The 27,078-nt window shown below is 43.2% G+C and overlaps 1 protein-coding gene across 3 annotated transcripts in view; it reads right to left on the bottom strand.

Moving 5' to 3' along the window:
* Positions 1-577: 577 nt before the first annotated feature.
* LOC125885148 (rho GTPase-activating protein 6-like) overlaps positions 578-27,078 on the bottom strand; it is a 98,527-nt gene continuing 72,026 nt past the window's right edge. For all 3 annotated transcript variants that reach the window (XM_049570631.1, XM_049570633.1, XM_049570632.1), the window contains exons 2-14: positions 22,052-22,211; positions 17,646-17,717; positions 13,343-13,491; positions 13,127-13,255; positions 12,839-13,034; positions 12,690-12,745; positions 11,264-11,414; positions 11,026-11,174; positions 6,337-6,516; positions 5,144-5,235; positions 4,790-5,040; positions 2,612-2,695; positions 578-2,070 (exon numbers count right to left, since the gene is read on the bottom strand). In XM_049570631.1, the coding sequence (XP_049426588.1) occupies positions 1,487-2,070; positions 2,612-2,695; positions 4,790-5,040; positions 5,144-5,235; positions 6,337-6,516; positions 11,026-11,174; positions 11,264-11,414; positions 12,690-12,745; positions 12,839-13,034; positions 13,127-13,255; positions 13,343-13,491; positions 17,646-17,717; positions 22,052-22,211 (2,253 nt within the window). In that variant the 3' untranslated portion in view covers positions 578-1,486. The remainder of the gene's footprint in view (positions 2,071-2,611; positions 2,696-4,789; positions 5,041-5,143; positions 5,236-6,336; positions 6,517-11,025; positions 11,175-11,263; positions 11,415-12,689; positions 12,746-12,838; positions 13,035-13,126; positions 13,256-13,342; positions 13,492-17,645; positions 17,718-22,051; positions 22,212-27,078) is intronic.

Below are 27,078 nucleotides of genomic sequence, written 5' to 3'. Positions count from 1 at the left end.
AATTTTTTTTGGTGTTACACACTCAAATAGTGACAGCTACAGCGACGCCTATACTCTGTGAATCTGGCATTACGCCATACTTACATACCCTAACCAATGTTGTTGCCATGGTAGCGACTTGTCAAGGGACCTCACCCACCTGTCACTCAGAGTGGCCATGCCCTTATAAAGTGCTGTACTGTTGGGTATTTTAGTAATGGGTTCCTGGAGCCAGCCTCTAGTGGCCATTCGAGGAACTGCAGTTTTTAGCACTTCGGCGTTGGCTTTCTTTAAAACCAGGAAAAGACTGTATATGATATCCAAAATCTAAAAGGATATCTGGTCTCATATCACAATCAATATAATATTAATATATTGCCCAGCCCTATTTGCAGCATTTGTATGCGCACACTATGCTGTATTATGAATAGTTGGACATGTGATCTTCACACCATTCTGATGATGACATCATGCTTTTGTCTAAAATTGAACCTTCTTACTTTTCCAACCAAACCTGCCAGTGTCACAAGCTCTTGAGTTTTTTTTTCCAAAACAACTGGGTAAAATGAACACAACTGCACGATAAATATCCTGAAGTAAAAAAAAAAAAAAAAAAAAAAATAGACTTTGGCACATCGTGGCGAGAGCACATAAGCAAACTTACAGCTTTACAATTAGGTCGAAGCATTTTTTGCCATAAATGAAGTCATCTACATTCAATATTGAAGACATAAACAGCAGTCCGACGAACACCAACATTTAGACTGCCAGTTAAAGGACTGACGTTCTTTTGGTAGGTTGGCAAATTACATACTTTACATGTCAATTTTTACATATATATTGTTTATGTATGTTGGTATATATACATCAAACATAATCTGATGTTGAAAAAAGTAATTTAACATTTGTGTGGCTGAACTACATCACCAGTACGCACACAAAAATTCTACATTTAGCAGCAGTTACTAACAGGTACATCGTAGTGTCTGTATGGTGAAAAGGTTTAAAAAAAAAACTTTAAAATGATGAAATGAAAATGTAACTACAGAAACAAATGTTTTCCTATTGATTTCCATTGAGATATGAAGACCGAACTCCTGCTGAATAGAAAATATGGTCGTGGTAACATTCTGAGGAGCTGTGAAAGGATAGTTTTTTGAGGTATTTCTGGCGGGCATTTTTTTAATGCTCCCAAATCAAAACATAATGGGCTACACACAGAAGCAACGTCTGAACATCCATTCGAAACATGGAATACTAGTGGCTCTTGGATGTAAAAGTCTGTATAAGGCAGCAGCTGAACACGTAAACAACAACGCCATGGCGCTAAGATGCAGGAAAAGCACAGGGGGTTCATGGGAAGGGTGAAATTCATAGATGAACGGATGGAAGGCCTCTGAGAGAAAACATGAAATGAAGGTAGGGATAAGGAGTGATTGTCACTGGAGGGGTTCAGTCGTTTGAGTGAAATCTCTACAGAGATTAAGCTAGAGTTCATGGTCGGACATCACACCAGTGTTTCAGGCAGCGCGTCGGCATTGTCCGAAGACAGCAGCTGCCAGATCTGCCACCGGTCCCTCTGCCAGTCCTGCCACTCCGGGCTATGTGGCGACATTTGGTTCTCCGCTGTCGAGGCTGAGTTACTCTGCGCTGCACTCAGCCTCCCCTGCTGTAGAGGGGGCCGCTGAGCCGGTCCGAGCTGCGGTGAACTTTGCGAACTAGCCAGTCGATGGTGGGCGCTATAAGGGGGAGGAAAGCGGCTGTCGTTAAGCACAGCGGGGCCACCGTCACCAGTGTTCGCCCCGCCTTGAGGTCTGGAGGTCGAGTTGAGTCCATGCCCGCCTGCTCGATGTGTGCTGTTGAGGTGTGACGTGATGGAAGGGTTGGCGTTGAGCTGCAGCCGCGGTTGTCCTGCCTCCACATGAGGGCTGATGCACACTCTGGTCACCGGGGGGTGGGGTCTGCACTCTGTGATGCCAGACGCTGTCTGAGTCCGTTGAAGCAATGCCTTCTGCCTGCCGTCGCCGTGAAGTCCGTCAAGACCTTCCTGTGAGCTGCGGGAGCTTCCCTCTGATATGTTGCCATGGGAACCTAGAAACAAAACATCAACTACATTAGCGGAATTTATTAAAGATTAATGAAGAACTAGGGTTACATCCATAACTGGTTGATGCTTGACATAAAGGTACGAAAAAATCTTTATTGACAAACCTTTTGGCAGATCTTATTGTGTCTTTAATGAAAAGATAGAGAAATAAATAAAAACATGAGTTCTCTATCGTTCCTTTTTTAAACAGAGTTCATTTAAGTACAACTTCCTTCGAATAAGAGTTTCTGCCCTCCCAGCTAGTTAATGAATTGAGTCAGTTGTTGATTAGATGACTAGAGATAAATAAGAAAACAGCAGGGCTCTGGTTTCTAATGACCAGCAACTATAATCACAGAAACTGCAGTGATTATGAGCCTAATGCGCTCAGTGCTGCGCCTTGTTTTAAGTGCCCTGCAGGTTTTCATTCCAGCTTTCGTTCCTCCCTTATAGTTAATAACCAGCACCAGTAGCTGAGCACTTACTGCTCTGGCTCTTTAACCATTAGGGATAAGATTTGGGCCTGGACCGACTGAAACAGTTTACCTGTGTATACTTGGTCCTTGAGCGCTGGTTTAAGCGTAGTGTGCCATGTCCCCCAAATGTTTGCATGTTCCTCTGATATGGCGTCTGAAGGAGGCAAAAGGGAGGTCAAATTCCTCTCAATATTCAGTTACACAGAAAGAAAAAGCACACAGAGTAAAAACAGACTTGCTTCTTAATTACCAGCCAAAAAGTTTTTATTTTAAATACACCAGCATTAAAAATTATGGAAAACCATGTCAACCATTGTGATGAAAAAAGCAAAACAAAGACATCGTGTGAGTCATTATGACTTATCACAACATCCTGACTTAATATCTCAAAGTAATGAGAAATTATGCCTGAGTGTCTCAAAATACACCTAATTCGACTCAAATTAATGAGTTACTAGTTTTTACACTTTTTACACTGCCAGATTTTCAGCGAATGTTGGGCCGTTTTGCCGGCAAGCTGCGAGCGTTTAGACACACAGAGCCGGATTGGCGAGTTGATCCGAGGTGCCAAATTTTCCGCCTCGTAGGGTAGACATATTGGAGGAACCTTTTAGTTTAAAAAGAACGAGGCGGCCCTCCGCAACGGGAGGGGCTGTTGAAGACTTGTGGGAGGGGCTGTTGATGACGCTGCACGTGCGACCCACTGACGGTGGATAAACAGGAAACAGCTGATAGCAGGAATTAGCGAGCAGCTAGTAGCAAGAGGGAAACACAAACCTGACAGACACTGTAAAGATGAGCAACTGGGGAGACAAAGAATTGCGCGCCCTCTTTGTCCTCTCAAACGAAGAGGCCATTAACCGTCAGATGACGGGGACGGTGAAGAACAGGCCGACTTACGAGAATCGCAGAAGGACTGACCAGCCGCGGCTTCCCTCCCACGTCACTGTTTACGTCACACACTGAGCTACACGTTTTGTTACTTGCTCTCGCCCCCCATTGCCCCGAAAAAGGTGCATTCTGTATAAACAAAAGTAGGTAGGCGGCATTTTGCTGCACTCCCCGATTTTGGTTTTATACTGCCAATGCTGAAAGAAGACTGATTGGGCTTTCCTGCAAATTTGCACAACTCCTATTTAAAAAGGGCTAATGTCTCAAATTAATGCTTTTTTGAGTATCTCTGAACAATGACTTGGCATTTTAACCCTCTGAAATCTGAGCAAATTGGCTTGTTGTTGTTTTTTAAACATGGAAGAAAGGCAATGAGCAACAAAAGAAGAAATGACACATAAAATCAGCAAGAAATTATTTTTAAAAAAATCTGTAAAATTGCTTAAAAATCATAATGATGCTGTGACATAATCTTAAATATATATTAATGATAATTATGAATATAGTTTTCCCTGAGGTCCTTTTAAAATATATATATATTTATATATATATATATATATATATATATATATAAATTTTTTGTATTTTGTGGAACATTTCTGACCAAGTTGCTTTTCCCCCACATACATGAAAGACGTCGTACCAATTTGCTCAGAGTTCACAGGTTAAATTACTTGCGAAAGGCGTCTGAAAGCAGCACAAGAAGGTTTCAAAGGGTTAAATCAGTGAAAAACTAGTATCTCAACATGACGTATTTATCTCAAAATAATGACTACCGGTATCTCAAAAACAGTTTCCCAGAATAATGTGTCTCAAAATAATGAAACTTTATCAAAAATAATGACTTATCTCAAAATACTGACATTTTATTAAAGAAAAAATGACTTGTGTGTCCCAAAATAGTGACTTAATATCTCGAAATAATGAGTTAGTGTATTAATATGAGATTTTTTTAAATTATTTCATATCTCAGAACAATAAAAATCTAGAAATATTAAAAAAAAAGACTCACTGTCTAAAAATAATGAGAAACTTTCTCAAAATATTGACGTAATATCTAAAAATAAATAAGTAATGAGAACCTTTCATAAAATAATGACTAAGTTATTATTTTGAGATGCTAACTCATTATTTTAAGATTAATAAAAATGTTATTTTGAGAAAGTTTCTCATTATTTTTACAGCCTAATTAATTGTTTTGAGATTTATTTTTCATCACTGGCAGAAATGGGCTTCTATAGAAAATCAAAGCCAAATATGAGAGAAATTTTTGTATGGAAACAGAATCTACTAGAACCTGCAAAACTGTACATTTCTGGCATGAAAATCCAGAAGTCAAAATCACTGTAGAGTTCACCTTTGGCCCCCCAAGTGTCGGCCCCAGGCTCTCTGCTCCAGCCGGCCACCTGCCCCACCAGAGTGTACTGTTCTGGGACCCGGAAGAGCGGCTCGCTGCCCGGGCTTCCCGGTTCCCCTCTCCGCTCACTCAGGATCGGGGAGTTGTTGTCATAAGGGGACACCTCGCCGCTGGACACCTTGTTGGAGTCGCTGGAGGAATGGCGCTCACTCAGGGTGAAGGGCTCCTCTGGCTGTAACAGGTCGGGACTCCTGTGGTTGATTACACACAGAAATGAGGATGAAACGGGGAGAGAGGGAAACAACATTCCACATGCATGTGAACGCCTTGTGTGTTTACGTGGGTGGAACTCACTGTGATGCTTTTCTTCTCAGAAGGTAGTCCACCACATCTGGATCCGTCTCCAGCAGATTCATCAAAACCTCGTTTTGCAGATCAGGAGGCACCTAGAAAATATAAAATAAATGAATAGTTTTTTCTCTTCCTTCTTACTCCTATGCCTGTTTTAGATCACATTTACAGAGCTAAGCTTTTAAGCTGCTTAAAACAACTATACAATTACCATATACTTACGACTTAAACATCATCAAACATAGATCTCTTAAAGAATTTCCTTCTTACCCACTAAGAAAACAACACAAAGAAACAATTAGACAGTTAAACGTTAGTCATCTTTGCTTTGTTACCCTAAATTCCAGTGCATTTTGTTGTCAGATCTTCACCTTAACTTCATGCTTATGGAACATGTGGATTATAACGAAACAGTGCACATCGTCTGCGAATGATTCACATCTTCAGATGCTTTGAAGACATAAGCAGGTTACCAAACAGCTTCCAGATGTGATGTCATTCACAGAGCTTGAGCTGCCTACAAATCTGTTTTTACTCACTCAAACTGAGCAAGTCACTCACATCCACTACACGCAATTAATAGTTCTTCATTGGCTTAGTGCAGGAATGTACGCCTCGGGGGAACGGCAACGGCAGATTGCAAAACATTGCGGTGTATGGTTTCGGACCTGAAATGACCTGAACTGCCTGTTTGAGAATTCCAAGAACAGAAAGGAACAAAGGCAAGTGATGGGCCGGTAACCTGAGTGAAATTATCGCCTCTAAGGACACCACTTTTATTTTGTAAAGAACAACTTCAAGTATTGCATTGAAAAGTTCTTGATGTTATTGACGTCTAACTGGCAAGACGCTCTTGTTACATTTACTCAAAAGAATTCAGGTAGGCTTCTGGCCAAAAGCACTCCTCATCCATCTGTCATCTTGCACTCTATTTGTTTTTTCTCACTTCCTTTATTTGTATCTCTTCTTCTTCTCCACTAAAGTAGGCAGAGCTCTGTTTTCATTAACTAAGACAGAGCCATTGTCCGCTAAGCCAGCAGGGATTGTCTTCCTTTAAGCCTACGCAGGAATGCGAGAGAGAAATTGTGCATGAGTGAATGTAAGACCTGTGTGGGTTTAGCGGAGGAGTGGAACAATGAAAGGAGGAAGCAGTGGGGATGAAAGTTAGAAACACACACACACGCTCAGTGACTGACCATGAAGAGGGTTGGGTAGCTGGCGATCATCCTCTGCAGCACGGCGATGACAGCCGTGCTCTCCTCGGCCCGCGCTGAGCTCTGGACGCTGAACTCCTTGTCCGAGCTCTTCTGCTTGTGAAGCAGGTTGGGGCCAAAAATGGTGGCCAGGTTCAGAGCCGTCATCTTGTTCCCTGTGGTCTGTATTGGGAGAAATAGACCGTTCGGGTTAAGATGCACACAAGGTCAGCCATGTTGATGCCAGTTCATCAGGTACTTCGTCTGTAAGTCAGAGGACGCCTTATCCCATTTTTTCTAAATCTGACCTGCCAATTCTGATTTTCTTTTTCTTGTCTTTCATGAAAACTTAATTGTATGTTTCTAATAAAACACTGACCATAAAATAACTTTTGAATGACTGCTCTGCTGGCAGAACAGCCAGTCACTGTGATTCCTCTGAGCAGCACGCATTGGAATGAATGAAAACTTTTCTCCTTAATTTGTTACCAGTTGCTTTTTGGAAATAAAGTTGCTGGGAGGGTCTTGAAAGTTGGCAACAAGGCCATATTTTGACAACCTGGGAATGCAGCAACTCTGATCAATCCACTGATCAAGCTGGAAATCTTGAGATTCCAGGCTTGCTGGGCTTACACCAAAGGACTTATCAAGCAATTTCACTCTTACAGCCAAATTTCGGATATCGGAATAAAATCAACTGAGTTTTACCTCAGTCTTTTTTTCTGCTTAACATCCTGACAAAATCAAACATGTTTAATATTACCATAATCTTTTAGTTTTGGCTCATGCAAATACAGACTGTCAATGACCTGAACATAGTCGCCAACCAATTTAAGTACTTGTGCACAATAATGGATCAGACTTTAACTTTTGATGGAAACTTAGAGAGCATTTTCAAGAGTGCCCATCATGTCCTGTTTTTAAATAGGATGCTGACGAGCTTCGGTGTTGCCCAGCACATACTTGAAATAGCATACAGAAGCCATTTACATTAAAGCATGATACGGCAACCTGGGTGCAAGGAGGAAAAACAAGCTCTCCGAGATCGTCAACATTGCAGGGAAGGTGAATGGCAAGTCACTCGAACAACTGGACAATATATTTGACAATGCTGTAAGCAGAAAGGCTATCTATCTGTCCATCTATCTGTCCATCTATCTATCTATCTATCCATCTATCGCTGTGCTCTCTCCAGCCAAAACAGGAAGCAGCAAATGGGGTAGACAGCAAACATGGAGGGGACTCCAGGGAGGCGCAAAAATGTAAACAAGTCTCTGATCTCTGGGACTAAGAGATAAAAGAGGAGAAACTAGTGAGGTGTGAAGTTAACAAGAGTCTGTTTTTAATTCGCCGTGTATCCGATCTACCAACCAGCACTTTTTTTTCGTAAGAAATCTTAATGTTTGCAACGGTTCACATCTCATTCCCACAAAAACTGCACGGCAAACCAACAGAGGCTAACAGGAAGGGTTTCAAAACAAGAGTTTATTTATAGAATAACATACACCCAGATATGGCTATATGATTGCACCACTATTTGACTGACAGATTGATGGTGATTGTCATTGCACAAAGATTGACATGTGCGTGCACACTGTGGTTGCCTTCCGGAGAAGCACATACCAGTGACAAGAGTCTACAGCCATGGCGGCGGCTCTGTAGAACTTGAAAAATACTGCAGAAATGACCTCACACTGTTTTGCTGCGATTACACGGTCCTTGGAGATACTTCCTCTCCTTCATGATTCTTCTTCTCTCCCCTTTCTCCTACAGTTCCCACTGTCCAACCACTTTCATTAAATTTCCTCACTTCTTCTTCCAACGTTCTGTCTCTTCTCATGCCCCCCACCCCAACCCCTTCTCCTTTCTTGTCACTTTACCAAAAGACAGATAAAGAGTGGCACATGGGGGATGTTAACACTAAAAGCGTCGGAGTATATGACAGCTGACTCAGTCCCTGCCAGGGCTAGGCGATGGTGTGCTTCCTGCGACACAATTAGCGCCTGAACTCACTCACCCTTCAAAGCTCGGACAACTTTTTTAGACTGAAATTCGTTTTTGTGCTTCTCTCCCAGTTTCCTCCCTTTCCACTCCCAGTCCCAAAGGAGAGACGGGAGCCACACGCAGCCAAAAGTATTGATGTGTTGTTCTCAGATACAGATACTGGAGCCATGGAGTCATGAAGGGGAAAAACACATACACACATCAACGTTTGCATCCCTTCTCGTGTATACACACAGAGACGGCAAACACAGCCAAAATACACTCTCTGCTTCTCTCTCACACTCGAAGAAAAGTGGAGAGTCATGTCCACACACATGCAGAGACACTGATACTTTTTTTTCCCTGACACACATACATGCATGAGTCCATAATCTGGGAATTAAAGAAAGCTAAAGGGAGTGTGGGACTGGGAAAGAACTTCCTCTATTCTGACCTCTACTCCACTTGTGTCTACTATCACAGAATCAAAACCAGGAGTTTCTGGTGATCATTCATGAAGCCCTTTGATTTCTAATGTAGACCCAAAGTGCGCTAAGAATGGCAGGGAAAGAGATGACTGGTTTCTCTGTGTGCTCAAACGTAGATCAAAAATGAGCTCTGGGAAAATGGGGAACACGGGTCATGTGGTTGCCTCCCACTGGCTGATTTAAGAATTTGCCACATCACCACAACCTCTCGGGTTCAATACCAGCCTTGCTGCATGTCTTACCCACAGACTGAATAGAGCCACCATGAGATCACCAATTGGTTTGTAGACTCCCGTTTTGAAGCCTTGACCATACTTGCACACAAGGCTTAAACTAACCCTAATGCCAGCTGCTAGCTTGGTTAGCCCAGTACATTTATCGCTATGGTTAACTGTGATAACCAGGGCAGTTGCAATTTGCCCTTGAAAAAAATATCTGCCCTAAGGCCACAGTGGCCTTGAGGCCCCGCCCGCACTGCCCCAGGTGATTTTGCAGTTTTCTCCTTGGCCTCTTTCCTGTCAACCTGCGCCTTTTGATGACATTCTGGATTCTTATTGGGCAATATTAAATGAGACAATGCGTACATCACCAGTAACAGTGTGACACCAATCTATCACCAGCCAACCAGGAGACTGCAGCAGGTGCGGTTGATTTGTTATGAATTTTCAAAGTTTTAAAATTTAGACACTTGCTGTAGCCCCACTGTCAAGACTACTGACTTGTGTTAGCAGCTGAGCAAATCTGTTTTTTGATATATTTCTGATATTTGCCAAACATCATCGACCTAGACTCCAAAAATTTTTGACATTTTTTTTCATGAACATTGAAAATTTATTGAGCAAGAATTTGCAAGTATATGTTTACAGTACCGTTTACAGTCAATCATCAAACATGGGCTAAATTTTTGATAAATCAAAAATCTGTGGAGTACTTTTATGGCGGACAGTCTGAAGGTGCTCTGTCGCAAGTTTGGTGTCAATTGAGCAAAAATTGTGGGAGGAGATAGGTTTAATAACTTTTACAGATTTTGAAGAAAACAGAGTAATGGACTTAATAATTTGCAATAGGTTTAAATGTACAAACGTTTCTTCAGTATTGAGGGTACATTTTGGTTAAAGTTGTGAAGCTGTAGCACATATGGTTATTTTGTTATGAATTTTCAAGTTTTTAAACTTTACATGCTTGCTATAGTGCCACCATCAGGCCTATTGGCTTGTGTTTGCACTTGCACTGGACTTAAAATCATTGTTTTATTTTATGGCCTTGCTGCTCTGGCTTTTAGCCTTTGTGCCCTCAAAAAATTGACAACACAGAAGGCCAAGTGGCCTTGCCCCTAAAATGACGAAATTCCAGGCCTGGTGATAATGCTAGTGCTTGAAACCACTAAAACAAAACGTAACATGACGCAGCAGAAAACTAAATATCCAAATTCTTCAATGGCCTTTTCGTACAACCAAACGCCGAGTAAGACTTGACTTGGTGAACTGAAAACACACTGAAATAACGAATGCTACGGCTACACCTATACACCACGAATCTGAGGTTACATCATGGTTATGTAACCTAACCAACATTGCTGCCGTGGTGGGGACTTGGTCAACAGATGGCACCCACCTGTCACTTACAGCATGGGCATCTTAACATGGGGTCTGTGGGGACTGACTCTAGGAGACTGCTTGATCATACCCGTTTCCCTAGCCTATATCCAATCCAAATGTCCAAACACTTTTCACTTCTCACTTGCATTCTTCTTTCTTGTCAAAGCCCGGTGCCTACATTACCCACAGTGCATCTTGACTGCAGACAGTCTGATCAAAGATTCGAGCGTGTTATGTGAAATCACTTGAGACAATTTATCAGATCACGCAGCTCCCTCTGGAGCCACCAAATGTTTTATACAACTGTTTTTACACGTGTAGTCACACTCTCTGAGACCTGAAAACATTCCACTCCACTGCTGTTTCAGGCCTAAAGAAATATGTGTGCATACCAGCCACACTAACTGATGCTATCACTTCTTTGGTAATTTCCTCCCAATGAGGCGGAAACACAATGCAAACACAAGGCTGCCCATAAGCTGTTTGCACGTGTTTGCACAGGACTCAAAGTGAGTACATTTGGACGTGTTCTTTTGCCTCGTGTTTTTGTTTTTCGCCACTTAATTCATGGTTTTAATGGACTTTTTGAGTCATATTTCCTGTTGATAAAAACTGGCACTCACCTCCTGTCCGTCTTTGTCGTGCCGGTCGTGGGCGTGGTCGGCCACGGTGGATAAAAACTCAAGGAGGCGGTGTAGGGTGTCACTGTTGCATGCTGGGAGCAGGTAGACCATTAGCTGAGTGACAGTCTGCTGCTCATCTGGATCCAACACTGCAACACAGATACGGATGGATTGAGTGGAGAGACAGAGGAAGAAAGGAGGCGAGGCAGAGAGGGGAAAAAAGGAAGATAAAGCTGACATGTGGTGTTGATGAACGCCGTGTAGAGCTCCTTGGTTAGAAGAGGGTCGGGCATGTCCCTGAGGAACTCTTTAAGCAGAGCAGCCACATCGTGCACGCTGTGCTCCTCATCCAGCTGAACGTCAATGCCGCGATCAAACTCCTCACGTAGCTAAAGGAGAAACAGAGGAAGACGGGGTTTCAGAAACATCCTCCACACATAACAATGCACATTATATTCTGGGTAGAGCACACACCCACATGCACTCACTTCCTGTCGGTCCTCAAAGTGACCTGGTCAACTCTGCAACTAGTTTTACCAGTATGTATCTTAATCTCTAGGATCTGACCTTTGGACGACTTCCAGAGAATTCGTCTGTCGGCGCTGACGATGGATAGGGCTCTTGTCACACTCACAGTAAATTAAGCTAATAAATTCTCATTATACAAGCTGACAATGGTGGCAAATGCGTAAATGTTGACACTGGATTGTATCAACACAGACCAGTAGAGAATGCAAAGTGAATATTTATACTGAACACAAACCGTTTAATTTAGTGAGTTTATAATAAAGACGAGGTGTTATAAACATACACAGGGGTAGAGTGGTCCATCTAACCACAATGAACACAGGACTATTATATTTAACAGAGCCAATACCAAGTGTCTTAATTGGAAAATGCAACATTCAGAATAAGGTCTAATTCAGAACATCCAAATGGAATATGCTCTTTACATGACTCATATCAAATCTGGAATAACACAAAACCTCTGCTCTTCTTTCCTGAAGGTCAGGTTTGTATTTTATATTTCATTAAAATTTAATAACTCAAGCGTGGCATCCAACCTCGACTACAGTGTAGGTAACCCTGGATATCTACCTGAAGGTCAAAGATACTTGTGTCGGTTAGTGAATGAATAACCTCCTCTCTCTTCATAAACAGCCAGTGTGTCTGGTTTCCTGTCACTGCTACAAGTGTAAAACAGTGTTTTAAAAAAACGTGGAAAAGATTATGTAAAAATGATGCAGCCCACACTGATTGAGCCGTGACGCTTAACCCTGATTTACGTAGTCTTTTGTCAAAGGCGATGGATAATGAGAGGTGTAGGAGTAAGGAGAATAACTGATTGCAAATTTGTGTGTGTTGAGCTGGTGAGATTTTATTTCCCTAGCTGACAGATACAGCGTTGGGACCAGCTCTGTTGGATTTACTGTGCATGTATTTCATAGAAAATTCAAGAAGAATGTGTGAATGTGTGTTCGCTTTGGCACAAACAGCATTCTGGTTCATTGTGTTGCTTATCACACTATCTATTCTTAGAAAGGAGGTTTTGTTTGTTGCTGTTGACTTTCGTGGAATGTGTGAAGAGCATTTCACACAAAAAGTAATTTCATTTTCTGCAAAATTAGCCTTTGAGTTGTTGTTTAGACACGTTGCTACCTCACCTGTCGGACTCTCTTCTTAGAGCTTCCCACTCTAAAGATCCCCACAGTCTGCAGACCTGAGTAGAGACAGGAAAAAAAGTCATTGACTAGAGAACAATAGCTGTCTGTAGCACCTGTGAGATGAATGAACATGTATGTTCGCCGCTCACCATATTTCTCGATGTGCTGACAGCAGCTGTCGACCACCCGGGGCACCTGACGGTAGATGGGATTGAGGCTCAGCCTCTTGTCCCGGTGCTTCTCCTTTTTACTTGGCGTTTCAGCCGGGAGAGAGAGCTGCAGGGCCTCCAGGAGGCGGGATTGATTGTCATCCAGGTCTGTGATGGAGTCCACTGACATGCCGCCCTGGAAGATTGATTGTGCATTTTATTCAGATAGGTTCAGCTGAATAAAACACCTGATCCCAGACTGGGGTTAAATGTCTTATTTTGTCTCACCCTCCTGCGTGCTCGGGGTGCAGCCTCAGGCGTGTTGGGTGACGTTGACTCATTGGCTGTCTCCGATGTGGAACTCAAAGAAGAGTTACTGCTGGATAGCTCCTTATTGGACGGCCGTTTGGTGGCAAACTGCAGGAGGGACGATCCAAGAGTTCGTGGTTTACAAATGAGAAAGCAAAGATCTCAACTGAAGGAGAGACAGATAAATTCATATACCTGTAAAATGGACGAGACGAGGTCAGAGGAGTCCTTATGCTCCTCGCGCTGTGGAGGGTCCTGACGATAGCCATCCTGGCGCTGCCTATGCGTTCTGTCGTTAGCAATGACCTGGGAGAGCGCTATACTGAAGGCCTGGGGTATGCATTCTGGGAAAAAAGGAAGGTAAAGGGGATGAGCGTTCGAGGCTATTGAAGGCGCATTCCTGTAAATGTTGCTCAATGGCACATGAAGTCAAAAGAGTTCGTCCTCCATGTATAAAATTACCCGAGTCTTCCATTCTGCTTTCACATCAGTGGGCCCATAGTGTAGGCACATTGGAGGCTTTGCCAGCCGAGCAGCTAACTTGCAGTTTAGCCCTCTGCTAACTGGTATAGGAGTAAAATGATTTCATCATGCAGCTGTCATGGAATGGATCAAATCCAGATCGTCACTTCACAGAGGTTGTGACACTGAAAAAAATGGGTCTATGGGTCTAAAATGCCCTTTTTGGCCCAATCAAGTGGTGCAGGAATGAGTCCTAAAAGGCAAATATGAGTTAGCAATTTAGCACTCCAGGTTCCCTCAGCTTGAAATCAATGGGTGTTTGGGTAGATGCCTGAAATGTGGTCTGTTATTAAGAGACTCTGCAGCTTAATACGCCAGGAAATGACAGTCATACATTTTTAAGCCCTAATATGTCTTAAAAAAGACGGTTGCTAGCAAGAGGCTAAAAGAGACAATGGAAGGTTATAATTGCTGAAAACAGTTTTCAGCCTCTTTGTCATGGTGACAACGAAATCATGAAACTGTGGTGTGGTTCGTTTATAGCCTAATGTTAGCGTTTTACTTCTGGCAAAGTGGTGTTAATTTGGAAAAATTACCTTGTGAAAGAAAGCGTGCAAGTATCATGAACTTTTGTTTACCACAGAGGTTATTTTCTGCAAGAATCCAAAATCCAGTGGAAAAATCCCTTTGGCTTTTTGTTGAGGTAAACAAGGCGACGCTAACTTCTGTGTTGGCCTACAGAAAAACTTAATCCCTGCACCACTCTGTGGCATCACATCACTGGAAGTTGTAATTCCATGGTTTGACCACTATGTCATATTAGCTTCAAAGCCGAGGGCTGTACCTGGGTGAGGGTAGTGATAAAGAAAGTTCAATAAAACTTTACTGGATAAAAACTGAACAACAAAAGCACCAAGTTAGCTGCAAGTAAAAATGAACGCTTTATTAGCAACTTCCAAAAATAGCTCTGTGAACTTCCAGCAGGAACATCAAACACATCTCCAATGAAACGCATTACTTCTGCTGAAGCTCATGTGATTAAAGCCTCACAACACATTTACTACGACTGTTAAAGCTCTTATAGCACTGCTATAGTACATCTGTTTTCCAAAATAAGACATCACAGAAAGAAAGTTGGCAAGAAACCCTGGCTATGACAGACCACTAATTCTAGTGCCTTTGACCAAAATAGCACAACTTTGATGACTCTCACCCACAAACAATGTCATGTTCTCCCGGCAGGCCATTTTTAGACGCTGCTCCGCACCGACACATTTCACTCATTTTAAAGTATGACGAGAGGCAGTTTGTTTTGGCAAGAACTTGCAACAAGACGTATTCCAAATTGAGCAAGAGTTTATACAAAAATCTGGTGAAGCAAAACCGCCGCAATTAACTCGGGCAAATTTGTTTTGTGCTGCCGAGGGATGAAAGCACTTAAAGATACGCACAGAAAGATGATGTCATGCCGGGCCATCGCAGGCTATATATTCCATTATACAGAACCCCAAAGCCTGAGCCAGCAGCTGAGAAAAAGCAGCCCAGCTGTTCAGTAGATGTGTGTGTATTTATGTGTGTGTGTGGAAAAGAGGCAAAGGAAAACAGTGGAGAGAAATGCATTCCACAACCACAAGTGGAGGGCTGTGCTCATGAACAACATGACCACTAACACTGTGACACAACGAATTTGCTTTGCAGCCTCACAGGGCTTATGTAACACACACACACACACACACACACACACACACAATCTGGATCACATAATGTACAGCGCTTCGCTAACGTAATGCACAGCCCTTCACAGTGCATCTAGGGCCAGACCACATTTATCAAGCCATGTCAGATTTTCATAAATCTACATTTTCCAGGCCTACAGTGCCATTCCTGGTTTTCAGCACCATTTGTCTTTCATACCGAGTTCTTATGCAGTGTATTTTTATTAGCTAGATGCGTTCTAAGTCCATGCACAAAGTCGGGAAAGTTTTTTTTAACGTGCCCAAAGTGCCAGATGATGGCTTTACCACACAGGACAATACAGCCAAAGTGCCAAGACGTATTTTAGAGATCAATTTGTAAAGCTTTACTTTGACTGACAACCTCCGTGATACTATCTGAGGTAAAAACCCATAAAGCACTCACAGCAGATTTTATCTACTCAACTTTATTTGCAAATATAGTTTGACTGAGGTCTGGTCACAACAGCGCACATAGCTGTGGCTGCATTCTGCTTTGCTCTCTCGCAGAGAAACGACTGAGCCTGCTTCAAAGAGAAACACAGGGCTGGTATTCAGGGACCCTGGGAGAAAATTAAACTTAGAATCTCATTTGGCAGGTTGGACTACGGGTGCATCGGAGCCATCTGCTCTGGAGGGGTTGAGCCAAGCATGTAGCGGAGGGAAAACCTACATACAGTTAGACTCAGAGCCTTACCCTGACATGAACGTGAGGGACTTGTCTTAAAATGAATGTTGCTCTGGGAATAAGTTCTGGTTGTTTGGCTCATAATAATCACCAGCTGGATTCACACTTGTCATTGACGATATTGGATTCTGATTGGCCGAAGCATGGGCTTTTCTCAGACTATACAGCTGTGACATACTAGCAGCCTCATCATAAGGGAAACAGCTGCCACAGATGGAGTAAATAATGTTCATTCCAATTGCTTAAGTTACTCGATGTTACTTCGCTTTACTTAAAACCAGTAGTAAGCCCTTCCTAAGTCCCGCCCCTTTTCGCTCTCTGCTCCAGTAACGGTTGAGCAAGCTTGGACCACTGCAAAACCTTGGTCGATTTTTCCACGCTAAAAAGAGAACCTCATTTTAAAGATGGTTTGGAGATGTGGCTGGGGACTGGGAAAGTGTAAAGGTACTTCTCAGCATGTGAGCTGGGGGCGCCACCTTGAGGTACATGCTCTGTTTCTGCACTATCCAGGTGTGTAACTAGAGGTAGTAATCAGGGTCTGTAATCCAGCCTTGAGCTGCCATGTGGATCAATGTTTATTGTGGTTAGTTGGACCAACTAGCGTTGCTTGACTGCCGTAGCAGGAACAATGACACAGCATGACGTGAGCTTCACATTGTCTATAGTCACATCTTAATGTTACCATAACATAACTTAAAGCTAAAGTGTACCTGGGCTACTTTAAACCATCATATCACCAATGTCAGGTTTGCTTCCTCCTTATGTTTATGGTAACATTAGAGAGATTTTGACTTGCTTGTGTTTCTTGAAGACGTTTCGCCTTTCATCCAAGCTTCTTCAGTTCTAAAAGACTGGTACCAAGTTGCGGGCTTTAAACCCACATGTGACCCCTACGACTCTGCAAGGGTTCCCACCCACACAGGGTTTAAAGCCTGCAACTTGGTACCAGTCATTTAAAACTGAAGAAGCTTCTTGGATGAGAGGCAAACCGTCTTCGAGAAATGCAAGCAAGTCCAGTTGCCTACGACATAGCACTTACGATTACCATGACCTGGATGACTGAGAATCTTCACCGACACCGGCAGCCCACTTTGGTAGTTTTTGCTACAATAAAAGCGTTTTCCTTTGAGAACATAATTGGCATTGAAAAAAGGTAATAAATCGCAATACATCACAATATACCTTATCCCAATACTCAGGATATTGATGCACCATGATAATATAGCACTGTTTGTCAGTGATGTAAGAACTCAAGAAGAACTAAAGGATCAGCGTGAATTTGAAAAGAGAAGCCGAGTTTCATTAGTCCTTCTCCACTCTGCAACTGTGCTCCTTTTGACTAAGATTCTCTTTCTGCCAAATATGCTTTGCTTAGTGCAGCAGAGTGGCTGCTTCTCAGAGCCAGTCCCCTTACAAGGAGTCCCTCCACTTAAGCTAAATATAAACTGTCAAAGCCCAGTAAACAGAAACTGTGTTTTCATAACCTCTCCGTTCACCTGCCTGAGGGGCGGGGACCACAGACTGGCCCTGTGTCTCGCTGTCAGGAGAGCAAGACGTTAGCGTCGTGACAAATAAAGAGTGAAAGAGAGTGCGTGTTAAAAAGAACTTGGCGTACCTTTGTCTTTACTCTTCTCTTTTGCTAGCGAGTCCAACTTCCTCCTCAGGGACTTTTTCCTCTTCTGCCCATCTGTGCCGGGGAAAAAAAAACAAGAAAATAAATCATCTGAAACAAATGGTTTCCATATCTGCTGCATCTTATCTCACTCATTATATCTAATAAGCTTATGTCAGGAATGCAGACATAAATTAACCACGGGGGAGGTGCTGTCTATGAACTCAAATCCATTTAGCTGAAACATCAGACAGGTTCAGCTACGGTATTAGCCAGCAGAAAAACATATTAAAGTGCTCACAGTTTTCATCTACACTGGCCAATATGTGTAAGGATCATAGTTTTGGATATATCCTGATGCAGTGCCATACATGTTTATGCTTCCTGGTGTTTGGGCTGCTTTAAAAACAGGAAAGTCAGCTGTCAACATGATGAATGACTCTTGAAGTTGTTGATTAATGATCAGGGAAATCTGAACAACTGTGCTACATGCAACTTTAAAGTCTCTGAATCCTCGTTTTAGGCTAGGATGTCAGTTTGTGAAACCTCAGCAGCTTTTATTGCCGTCACTCGGTCACTCTGCCTTTAGGATTTTTTGGTCATCAGATCGTTGTGAACCCGTTCAGGGAGTCTTTGCTTTGATCTGCTGGTTGAGCAACCTCTGTTTGAACCCCCAGATGTTCCCTTGTGCTGTATCAAATGAGCCACTTGTAGGGTTTGGGACATTTTATCCAGCCCCAACAACACGCTCGATGGTACATCAGGTAGCAGGTTCAGTTTCCTCATGTGTCCAACTGTCTCGGACCAATCTGAACAAGTTGCTGCTGTTCTTTGGTAATCCATTTATTGCCACTATAGTGATATACGAGAACCAAGCTGTCAAGTAAACCGCAGCTTGGAGTCAGAAGGACAAGAGGAATCTTAGGGTACAGGAGGTGGGAAACAGTGAGGAGGGGGTGTGAGATGGGAGAAAGAAAGCAGATGTTGGGATGGAGAACGAGAGTAGCGAGAGAGAGTGAGAGAGGAGAAGCAGAGATAGGAAATGGTTTGGATTTTTGACAGATGGCTCCGAAAGCCATACGGAAATCCCCCGAACCTCCAAACCTCCCCAGTCCAACTTCCCAAGCAATTGTGAAACTCTCTGATGAACCTTTGCTTCTTCTCTGTCCCATCACACCCTCAACCCATCCCTCTTTGTCCCCCTCGTCTCTATCTCTCTTTAATCTGTTTTCGGTTTTTGAAGAAATCCTAGAAACATGACCCCGTGGCACTCGGATAAATATGAGAAACAGCAGGGCTGAAAGCACACATTAGCAGTGCTGAAGTAGCGCGCGCACACACACACAAAACTCTTACACACCAGTTGAAATATTTCCCTCGCTAGCACATGGCGGCCGTTAGGGGCTCTGGAATTCATAAGCAACACAGACAAGTACGTATTAAATCATGGTGGGGAGAGGTTTAACCTTCAGCTGGAATGCAAGGCCCTGGATAATCCACTGGCTGCACTACACTGCTGCTACAGCGGACACTCCACCCCTATATACTACACTTTGAGCCATCATTTCTATCAATTGTGATCACTTTATAAGAAGGCAAAGTAAAAGCTGAGGTCTGGAAACAGGAACAGCAGTATAAAGGAGTCTGGTGGGACAAACACTGGCTGTAAACAAGACAACCATCTAGCCAGACTACCGACAGTACCACAAGTACAGTAGGTTTTTTCCTCCAAGCAAGTACTAATGTGGGTGTTTCATAACTTTACTTGAAGTTCAGTTTACTTCTCATTGTGCGTACTACTCACCCTGTGAAAACAGTTGTATAAATGTCCTCTGTGGCTGCAGAGAGCCCTGCAAAGTCTGAGAAAATAACCCTGATGATGTCATCTCAGTTTTGGCTTAAGACTTTACTGTTTGTTTTTTTTAAACAAGAAGCCTGCGCTTCAAACTGGGATCATGGATGTGTGCTGGGAAAGGCAAACCTAATATCAGATATTATTGAGCTGCATTGTGGGAAATGCAGGATTCAGGATTTCTGGAGCTTTCTACGTTGTAAAAGTCAAGGTAATTTGGCCGCTGCTGCTTCCAGTACCTCTAGTCCAATACTGAGGCTCAGTACCAGGACACTCCTTGCCCCTACTGCTCAGACCCTACCCCTCTGATTTGCGGGTTTACATATATGTCTAAAGTGTCCTAATTCTTGTTGGAACAGAGTGTTAGGGCTCCTCCAAACTGAGGTTTTTCAGTGACACACTTCAAAGAGTGTTTACCCTCATATGGTCCTTTTCTTTATAGCAAAACCCTTTTTAGACAGGAATTGTGCAAATTTGCAGGAAAGCCCAATCAGTCTTCTTTCAGCATTGGCAGTATAAAACCAAAATCGGGGAGTGCAGCAAAATGCTGCCTACCTACTTTTGTTAATACAGAATGCGGCTTTTTCAGCTCAGCGTGGGAGGGAAGCCACGGCTGGTCAGTCCTTCGGCTATTCTCTTGTAAGTCGGCCCGTCCTTCACCGTCCCCGTCATCTGACGGTTAATGGCCTCTTGGTTTGCGAGGACAAGGAGCGCGCACAATTCCTTGTCTCCCCAGTTGCTCATTTTTACAGTGTCTGTCAGATTTGTGTTTCCCTCTTGCTACTAGCTGCTCGCTAATTCCTGCTATCAGCTGTTTCCTGTTTATCCACCGCCGGTGGCTCACATGTACAGCGTCATCAACAGCTCCTCCCACAAGTCATCAACAGCCCTTCCCGTGGCAGAAGGCCGCCTCAGTCTGTTTAAACTAAAAGGGTTCCTCCAATATGTCTACCCTACGAGGCGGATAATTGGGCACCTCGGATCAACTCGCCAATCCGGCTCTGTGTGTCTAAACGCTTGCAGCTTGCTGGCAAAACGACCCAACATTCGCAGAAAATCTGGCAGTGTAAAAGGGACTAAACATAACAAAAAAGTCACTAGCTAGTAGTATACTTAAGTCTTGGTAGCTAACTACTTAGCCAGCCAGCATTACATCATTATTTTGTGTTAGTTTGTGCATGACAGCCCTACATTTTAACATATTACCATGTCACTTTCCCCGCTTTGATGGCATAAGACGCCCGAAATTCGACTGAGGTCCAGCAGCAAAGTTGCTGCGCTTGTTACCGCTCCTAAAAACTGGCAGGGTACGAGCACGGGTTGCTATTGTTTGCCTACAGAGCGCTGCTAGTGGCCTGGTAATGAAGCAATGTCCTTTTTTATTTGATGACTTGTTTGATTGATTGATAGTGTGAAGTCAAGTTGTGAATGAATCGCAAGCGTCCGTGCTTTCTGTCTCAATTATATAAATGGCAGATGTCACTGTGATAATACCAGTATTGCTGTGGTCATGTCTGTTCACGTAAACGCCATCTGTGCCTGCTGATGACATATCAGGGTCTTGAAGGGTTGTCCCATTTTATAGGGGAAGCCCACTACCACTACCTTGAAACTCTGGTCTGAGGAGCAAAGAGACACTCATAAACTGGGGTAGGGGTAAAAATAAGAAATGAGATTGGGCCTAAATCTCTGGAGTACTCAATTAAAACCTGCCTGATTGTCTAACTGCTTGCATCATATTGTACAGAACCGGAAATTCCCTTTCTATAAATATTAGTATTCTATCTGATTGCCCACATGTTCACTTTCAGTTGAGTGGGATTCTGTATATTTTTCTTTTCTCTCAACTGTGTTGCATGTAGACATTTTTAGCATGGGCGGGCCCAATGGGAAACAAACCACACTCTCAACCAGTCTGAGTGTAGCACTCTGCTCATTTCTGCTATATCTGGATTAATTTGTCTAATTTTGTCATTTTCCAAACCTTTACTTGCTTAATGGTTTGATTTACAAGACCCAAATACAGTTGTTTAGCTTTAAGATAGAGCCACAAGGACAAATACCGCCTACTTCTGCAGCATTTAGGACTTTTAATAGATCATGGGTGACTGCACTCAGCTTTGGCTGCAGCAGAAAGGGAGTCGCGTGTCTTCAAGAGGAGGGGGGGGTCAAGAGATACCCCGTCAAACAGGAAGCACCCGATCCCGATGCGAAGTATGGTTTACATCCAAATTCATGTGTTGTCACAGCTTCCCCAAACACAGACTGTACATGACTTCCCTTAAATACACTTGAAGGATGACAAGAGGATGTGGTCGGAGGCTCGAGCTTTGGCTTTACTTTATGGGACACTTGAAAGTAGCTGCGCAAGCAAACCCGCGTCAAGAATAGCAAACGAGTAGAGCATAGTTCCGGAGTCAATCACAGATGTGGTTCGTCACAGTTAACAAGTCACATACACGTCGGGGTCTTGCAAAGCTGATGCTGTCTGGAGTGTGCCGAAGCAGTAATCCCACCAATCTGGAACTAACACTTATGCAACCGTACATGCTCCCACCTTTTGGCATGGTGATTTGACACCCCAGATCATAGTCCTGGTGTAAACGGGTGTACGCCACTTCCTGCAGCCTGGCCCTCTCCAGCTCCGACAGGCTCTGGATCGGGACTGGCATCAGACGCACGCTCCGCCCCGACAGGCTGCTCCAGGTGAAATCACCCTGAGGGAGACAAAAGTTAACACCATCAGAACATGTAACAGATAGACAGAATATAATATATAGTGAGGTTTCTTGTCACAGGATGAACTCCCCCTCACAGCACATTAATTTTCCCTGGACTTGATGCATGTGAAACAGAGTAAACCCTTGGCCTCTGCATTCTCTGAGTAGTACAAAGTATTGGAAAGAATTTTTTAATGTGACTCTCATGGCTGATGAGCTTGGGAGTGGATTATATTAGAAAACATGTCGTATAACCAACAGTTGCAGTCCTTCAAATCACAAAACAAATCTGAAAAGTCGCCAACATGTGCGCAGTATGTTACTTTTACAACAGCAGAGCATGAGCCAAGCTTAATGTATAAAGTTAAAGTAGCCTCCACAGACAGATAAACAGAGACAGCAATATGCGTTGGAAAAATGGAGCAAGTGAGGACATGGAGTGGCCTCGCGCTGATGGCTTTACAATATGCCCTCCACACACAGCATTAAGGATGCATGGCACATGTGGAGCAGGAGATGTGGTTACTATGGGGGCCAGAGTGTATGGAGCAGTCTGAGTCATCGCAGCTCCAGCCGTAGACAGGTTTACTTTGCTCAATCTGTGGTAAAGGTGGAGTTGAATTATAATGAATTGCTGGAAGCCCGGAGAGCGCTTTGGCTTTGATGAACATTTTGAGTCATCTGCATCTCTGGTCATGCATTCCTCTGTGTCTACTGAGAGAAGAGGTCAGGAAGAGGGAGAGGTTAAGACAGAGGGGGGAAGAGAAAGAGAGGAGACATTGCTGCAATTTATCTAATGCCTTATCCAGACAGAGGGCTTACAAGTGTACTCTAATGTGTCTGTGTTTATACGGTCTTTATTTTGTGCTGCTGCAAGTGGAGATAAACCATTTTACATCAGTTTATATCTTTAAAAAAAATAGAATTTCTGCATGAGTGATGTTTTCTCTTTACGACCTCTAGAAAAATGGGTTTCTCTGAGGCTTCGTCCACACGTACATGGATATATTTATAACAAAACTCTTCCTATGAGTTTTGGCATTTCGTCCACAAGCCAAGCAGGCATTTTAGGTCACTGAATACTTGATGCCAGTATCAACACCAGTGCCCTTAAAGAGATACCAATACCAGTAGAGCACTTCATTCAATAGTTGATTCCAAAATCTGGACTGGATATCTGGCATGCTAGAAAACTGGAGAAGTGTGACACGACTGACAAAGGGCCTCAGCCAATGAGAGGCGGGATATGTCCCACGTCAGCACACAGGAGGACGGAGGAAATGTGAGGAGGACAAGCCGCAGGGTCGCCAGGTCTGCTTATTAGCCGCGACTTTGAGCTTGTTTTTTTTAGTAAAGTCACTGACAAATATTGGTAGTCATGGGTTGCATTTTTTTGGGCTTGTTTCTAAAGTGGAGTTGCTCATTTGGGTTTGCTCTCGAAACGTCACCTTTTTCTTTATATATCTGTCGCTTCTTTTGGGCTTGTTTCCATAGCCCTGGTTGCTTGTTTCTCTCCCAAGATCTGGCAACACTGACAAGCCGGCATGGTTTCATGAGTCGAGCTGTGTTGGTGTTGCCATGGGTTTTGGGACTGTTTAACAGCTTGGTGTTGGATGTTAGCAGCTGCTTGAACTGACCGTTATGGCAGCAACAGAAAGTTTGTTGATCTGCCAGGTAGCTTGGACTGTCTGGGATCAGACCCCAGTGCAAAAAAAAGTTTGAAATGCAGGCATTGTTTGATTGGAGATGTTTTACTTCTGCTTGGGACGGGGTTATTTCGATACCCAGCCCTACTGAAAACTGATCTTTTGTCAAATTCTGTCCAGACTGTGTGCCGTTTTCTCCTTCATGAGATGTCAATGGTGAACGTAACCAAAATAGTGCCGCTTCTGACCTTGCTAATCAAACTTTTTACATGTTTTTCACTTAAATGTACAGTTACTCTTGCACTATATTGAGTAACAGAGGTGTCAGGATGCATTTCAAAGGTCACTGCTGCCGGTAGCCTTCCAGTAATCGATTTTTCAAGCTTCTGATTGGCCAATGTCATCTTCTTTGCATTGCTGTAGGGTTAGGGTTATATCAACGCCTACTAGTTTTGCATGCTCTTGATGGCACTTCAAATTACCTGACCACAAATCACACTTTCAACATACCCGTGTCCGTACCCGTGACTTTACGTCTCTTTGCTTTGCTGGCCCCTATCAACAATATTTTCTTGAAGTCATTCCCCCTGCTGTCAGCTTTCTTGTTATTTGACCTCACTCAGTGCGGTGAAGCAACAGAGCCATCACTCAGCCATGGAGGGAAAACAAGATGTAGACACAGGCAACCTGGAGAGCCACCTGAGTTTGTGTGCATGTGCCTGTGTCACGAGTACAGCGCAAAGCCAGCTGCATGTTGCCCCCTTTAATAGAGCATCTTATCCAGCACAGCTGTTTGTGTGTATGCCATTCCTTATCGCTGGCTGAGGAAACCCTTTTTCCTCCCGCTTGACCTCACACACAGCTTGAGGAGGGCACACACACATGCTTGTACACACACACACGCACACACACACACTGCAAAAGAAAAGACAAACAGTTGGAAAAGTAAAATAAGAGGCCTCTCCTCGGTCGAGCTGGTTCTGCCCAGCAGGATTTCTGAAGGGGATGGATGAGCTTCAGTTCTTAAGTGTCAACCTATGAAACCCGTGGAATGCTGACAGAAGAGTGAAGGGGGCCAGACTAAATCCTGGTATCACTGCTGGACTCTGGTAACAATGAGCTGAATGCCTGTGTGACCTGCAGGAGCACACATTCAGATTTACAAACCGAGACGTTCCAAAGCCAACCCGCACTTTAACTTCTGACAAAGTAGATTCTTGTTGAATAGTGATCATGTTATACCCTTGTTCTCGTGTATGATTTGAAGGGCATACACCACATCTGGAACCACTGTCACTATAGCACCGACATATTTCTTCACTAAATATTCATTTTAAACTTTACCTGTGATGTTTTTAAAAGTGCACTTAGACTTGTCTTTATACACCGCATTTCAGTCTCATTTCTCTCTGTAGTGGCTTGCAACCCATCTAGCAAGCAGTGCATATCAATTGTGTTCAAAGCAGAGCTGTTGCACATGTCAATTGTGCAGGTTCACACATTGAAATCAGCAGTACACTACAACGTGGTCGTTGTTGCAAGGCTTCTCTACACTGCCAGGACAACCGAATTGCCACAACAGTTGGCATTGTAAGGTTAATCCAATCATGGTCTGTTCATACGTTATTATTTTGCGAATAAGTCGAGATTTTACATTCCTTTAACTTTCGAAAACGCAGCAGGTGAAGTGTGGTTAGGTTTAAGCACAAAACCACTAGGTTATGATAAGGAAAAGATCATGTTTTGGCACAAACACCTGCTAGAAAAAGCAGTGATTTCAAGGTAAAAAAACAACCACTTTTCCTGGAAATATCTTGGCAGGAAACGCGGCAATGTCTTCATAAAAAACAACTGCTTTTCGAGGGCACAATCCTTGGTGGATACACAGCGATGCATCACCAAAAAACAACCATTTTTTTAATTTGCTGGTCTTGAAGAGTGGTCTGTAGCTTGGCAGGCATCCCACCTCGGTGTCATGCTATCCACCACCCCCGACACCACCCGATGACAAAGACAGCTACTACTTTAGAAACGTCATTATGATATGTATGAAATGTGCAAATGTTAACGATGCCAGCAGGAAGTGGAAATGCAGCAATGTTCTGGTAAAAAGACTAGAAACACAACAAGGGGCTGCTAAATAACGTCCACATTTGTTTGGCTATAAAGCCGCTGGAAACACAGCCATGACTCGCTAAACAACAACTGGTTTTGTTTGTTGTTGCTCTCGAACAGGGTTCTGCAACTTGGCAGGCAGCACACCAAGGTGACCATCTATCATCCCCTCCACCTCCTGATGACAAAGTCAGCTCATGTAATACGTCACTACAGTGCCAACATTTTCTTCTAGCAACTGGGCTGGCCAGGAATAACATTCTGACAGGGATATACAGATGTTTCTTTTTGACCTACAAGTATCTCAAGTATAAAAACACCCACCATGTGTTATTGTTTTACTTGCAGAATGAATAGAACTTTCTCAGAGGCTGCTAATACCCCCAAATCTCAGAAATCTCCGGAAAAAAATGTATTAGCTACGACCCTGTTCAACAGCACAGAAACAAAGTAAGAAGCCTTTGTCTATTTAGAGCCTCAGAGTGACAAAAATTACCCAAAGATGAAGATGAATATTGTGCTAGATTCAAACGTGTTCCAGAGTGTGTGGAAAGTTACCGATTTTATCTTTAAATAAACCCTTTTCCACTTCAGCACTCGATTTAATGGAACAAAAAACACCGATTTTGGATGTGTTTTGGCCTCCAAGCACGTGGAGCCGACGGCCAAGTTTACCTCGTCAGACGTCCAAGCCTGGCCTTAACAGCAGCAGACACAAACACAGAAGCTGATTGCCATGGTGATAAGTCATTTGAAGTTCATGATGAAAAATTTTAAGAGTAGAGCTTCATGTTTTTTCTCATCCTCCCCGATAAGAAAGCTGCTCTTATAACACTTGAATTGACGATAGTAAGTAGCTGTTATAAACCATAGTAAATGCTAATTAGTTTGGCTCTATCAGTAGAGTTAACACAGATGACATAACCAGTCTCATAATGTCGTTGCTCAGATAGACATCTCACAAATGTGATGACACAGTGCACTGTAACGCCGAATGCCTTTGGAACATGCAACCAAAGCATTCATTACCTCGGGATTCAGTGTGACGTAGGCGCTTAGTGAGATGTAACACTGTTTGAATAGCCTGTATAGAGACAAATCTG

The sequence above is a fragment of the Epinephelus fuscoguttatus genome, linkage group LG24 (assembly GCF_011397635.1).
Source record: "Epinephelus fuscoguttatus linkage group LG24, E.fuscoguttatus.final_Chr_v1".
In the NCBI taxonomy this organism is placed as follows: domain Eukaryota; kingdom Metazoa; phylum Chordata; class Actinopteri; order Perciformes; family Serranidae; genus Epinephelus; species Epinephelus fuscoguttatus.
The sequence above is the reverse complement of the archived record's forward strand: the minus strand, read 5'-3'. Positions and strand labels throughout refer to the sequence as shown.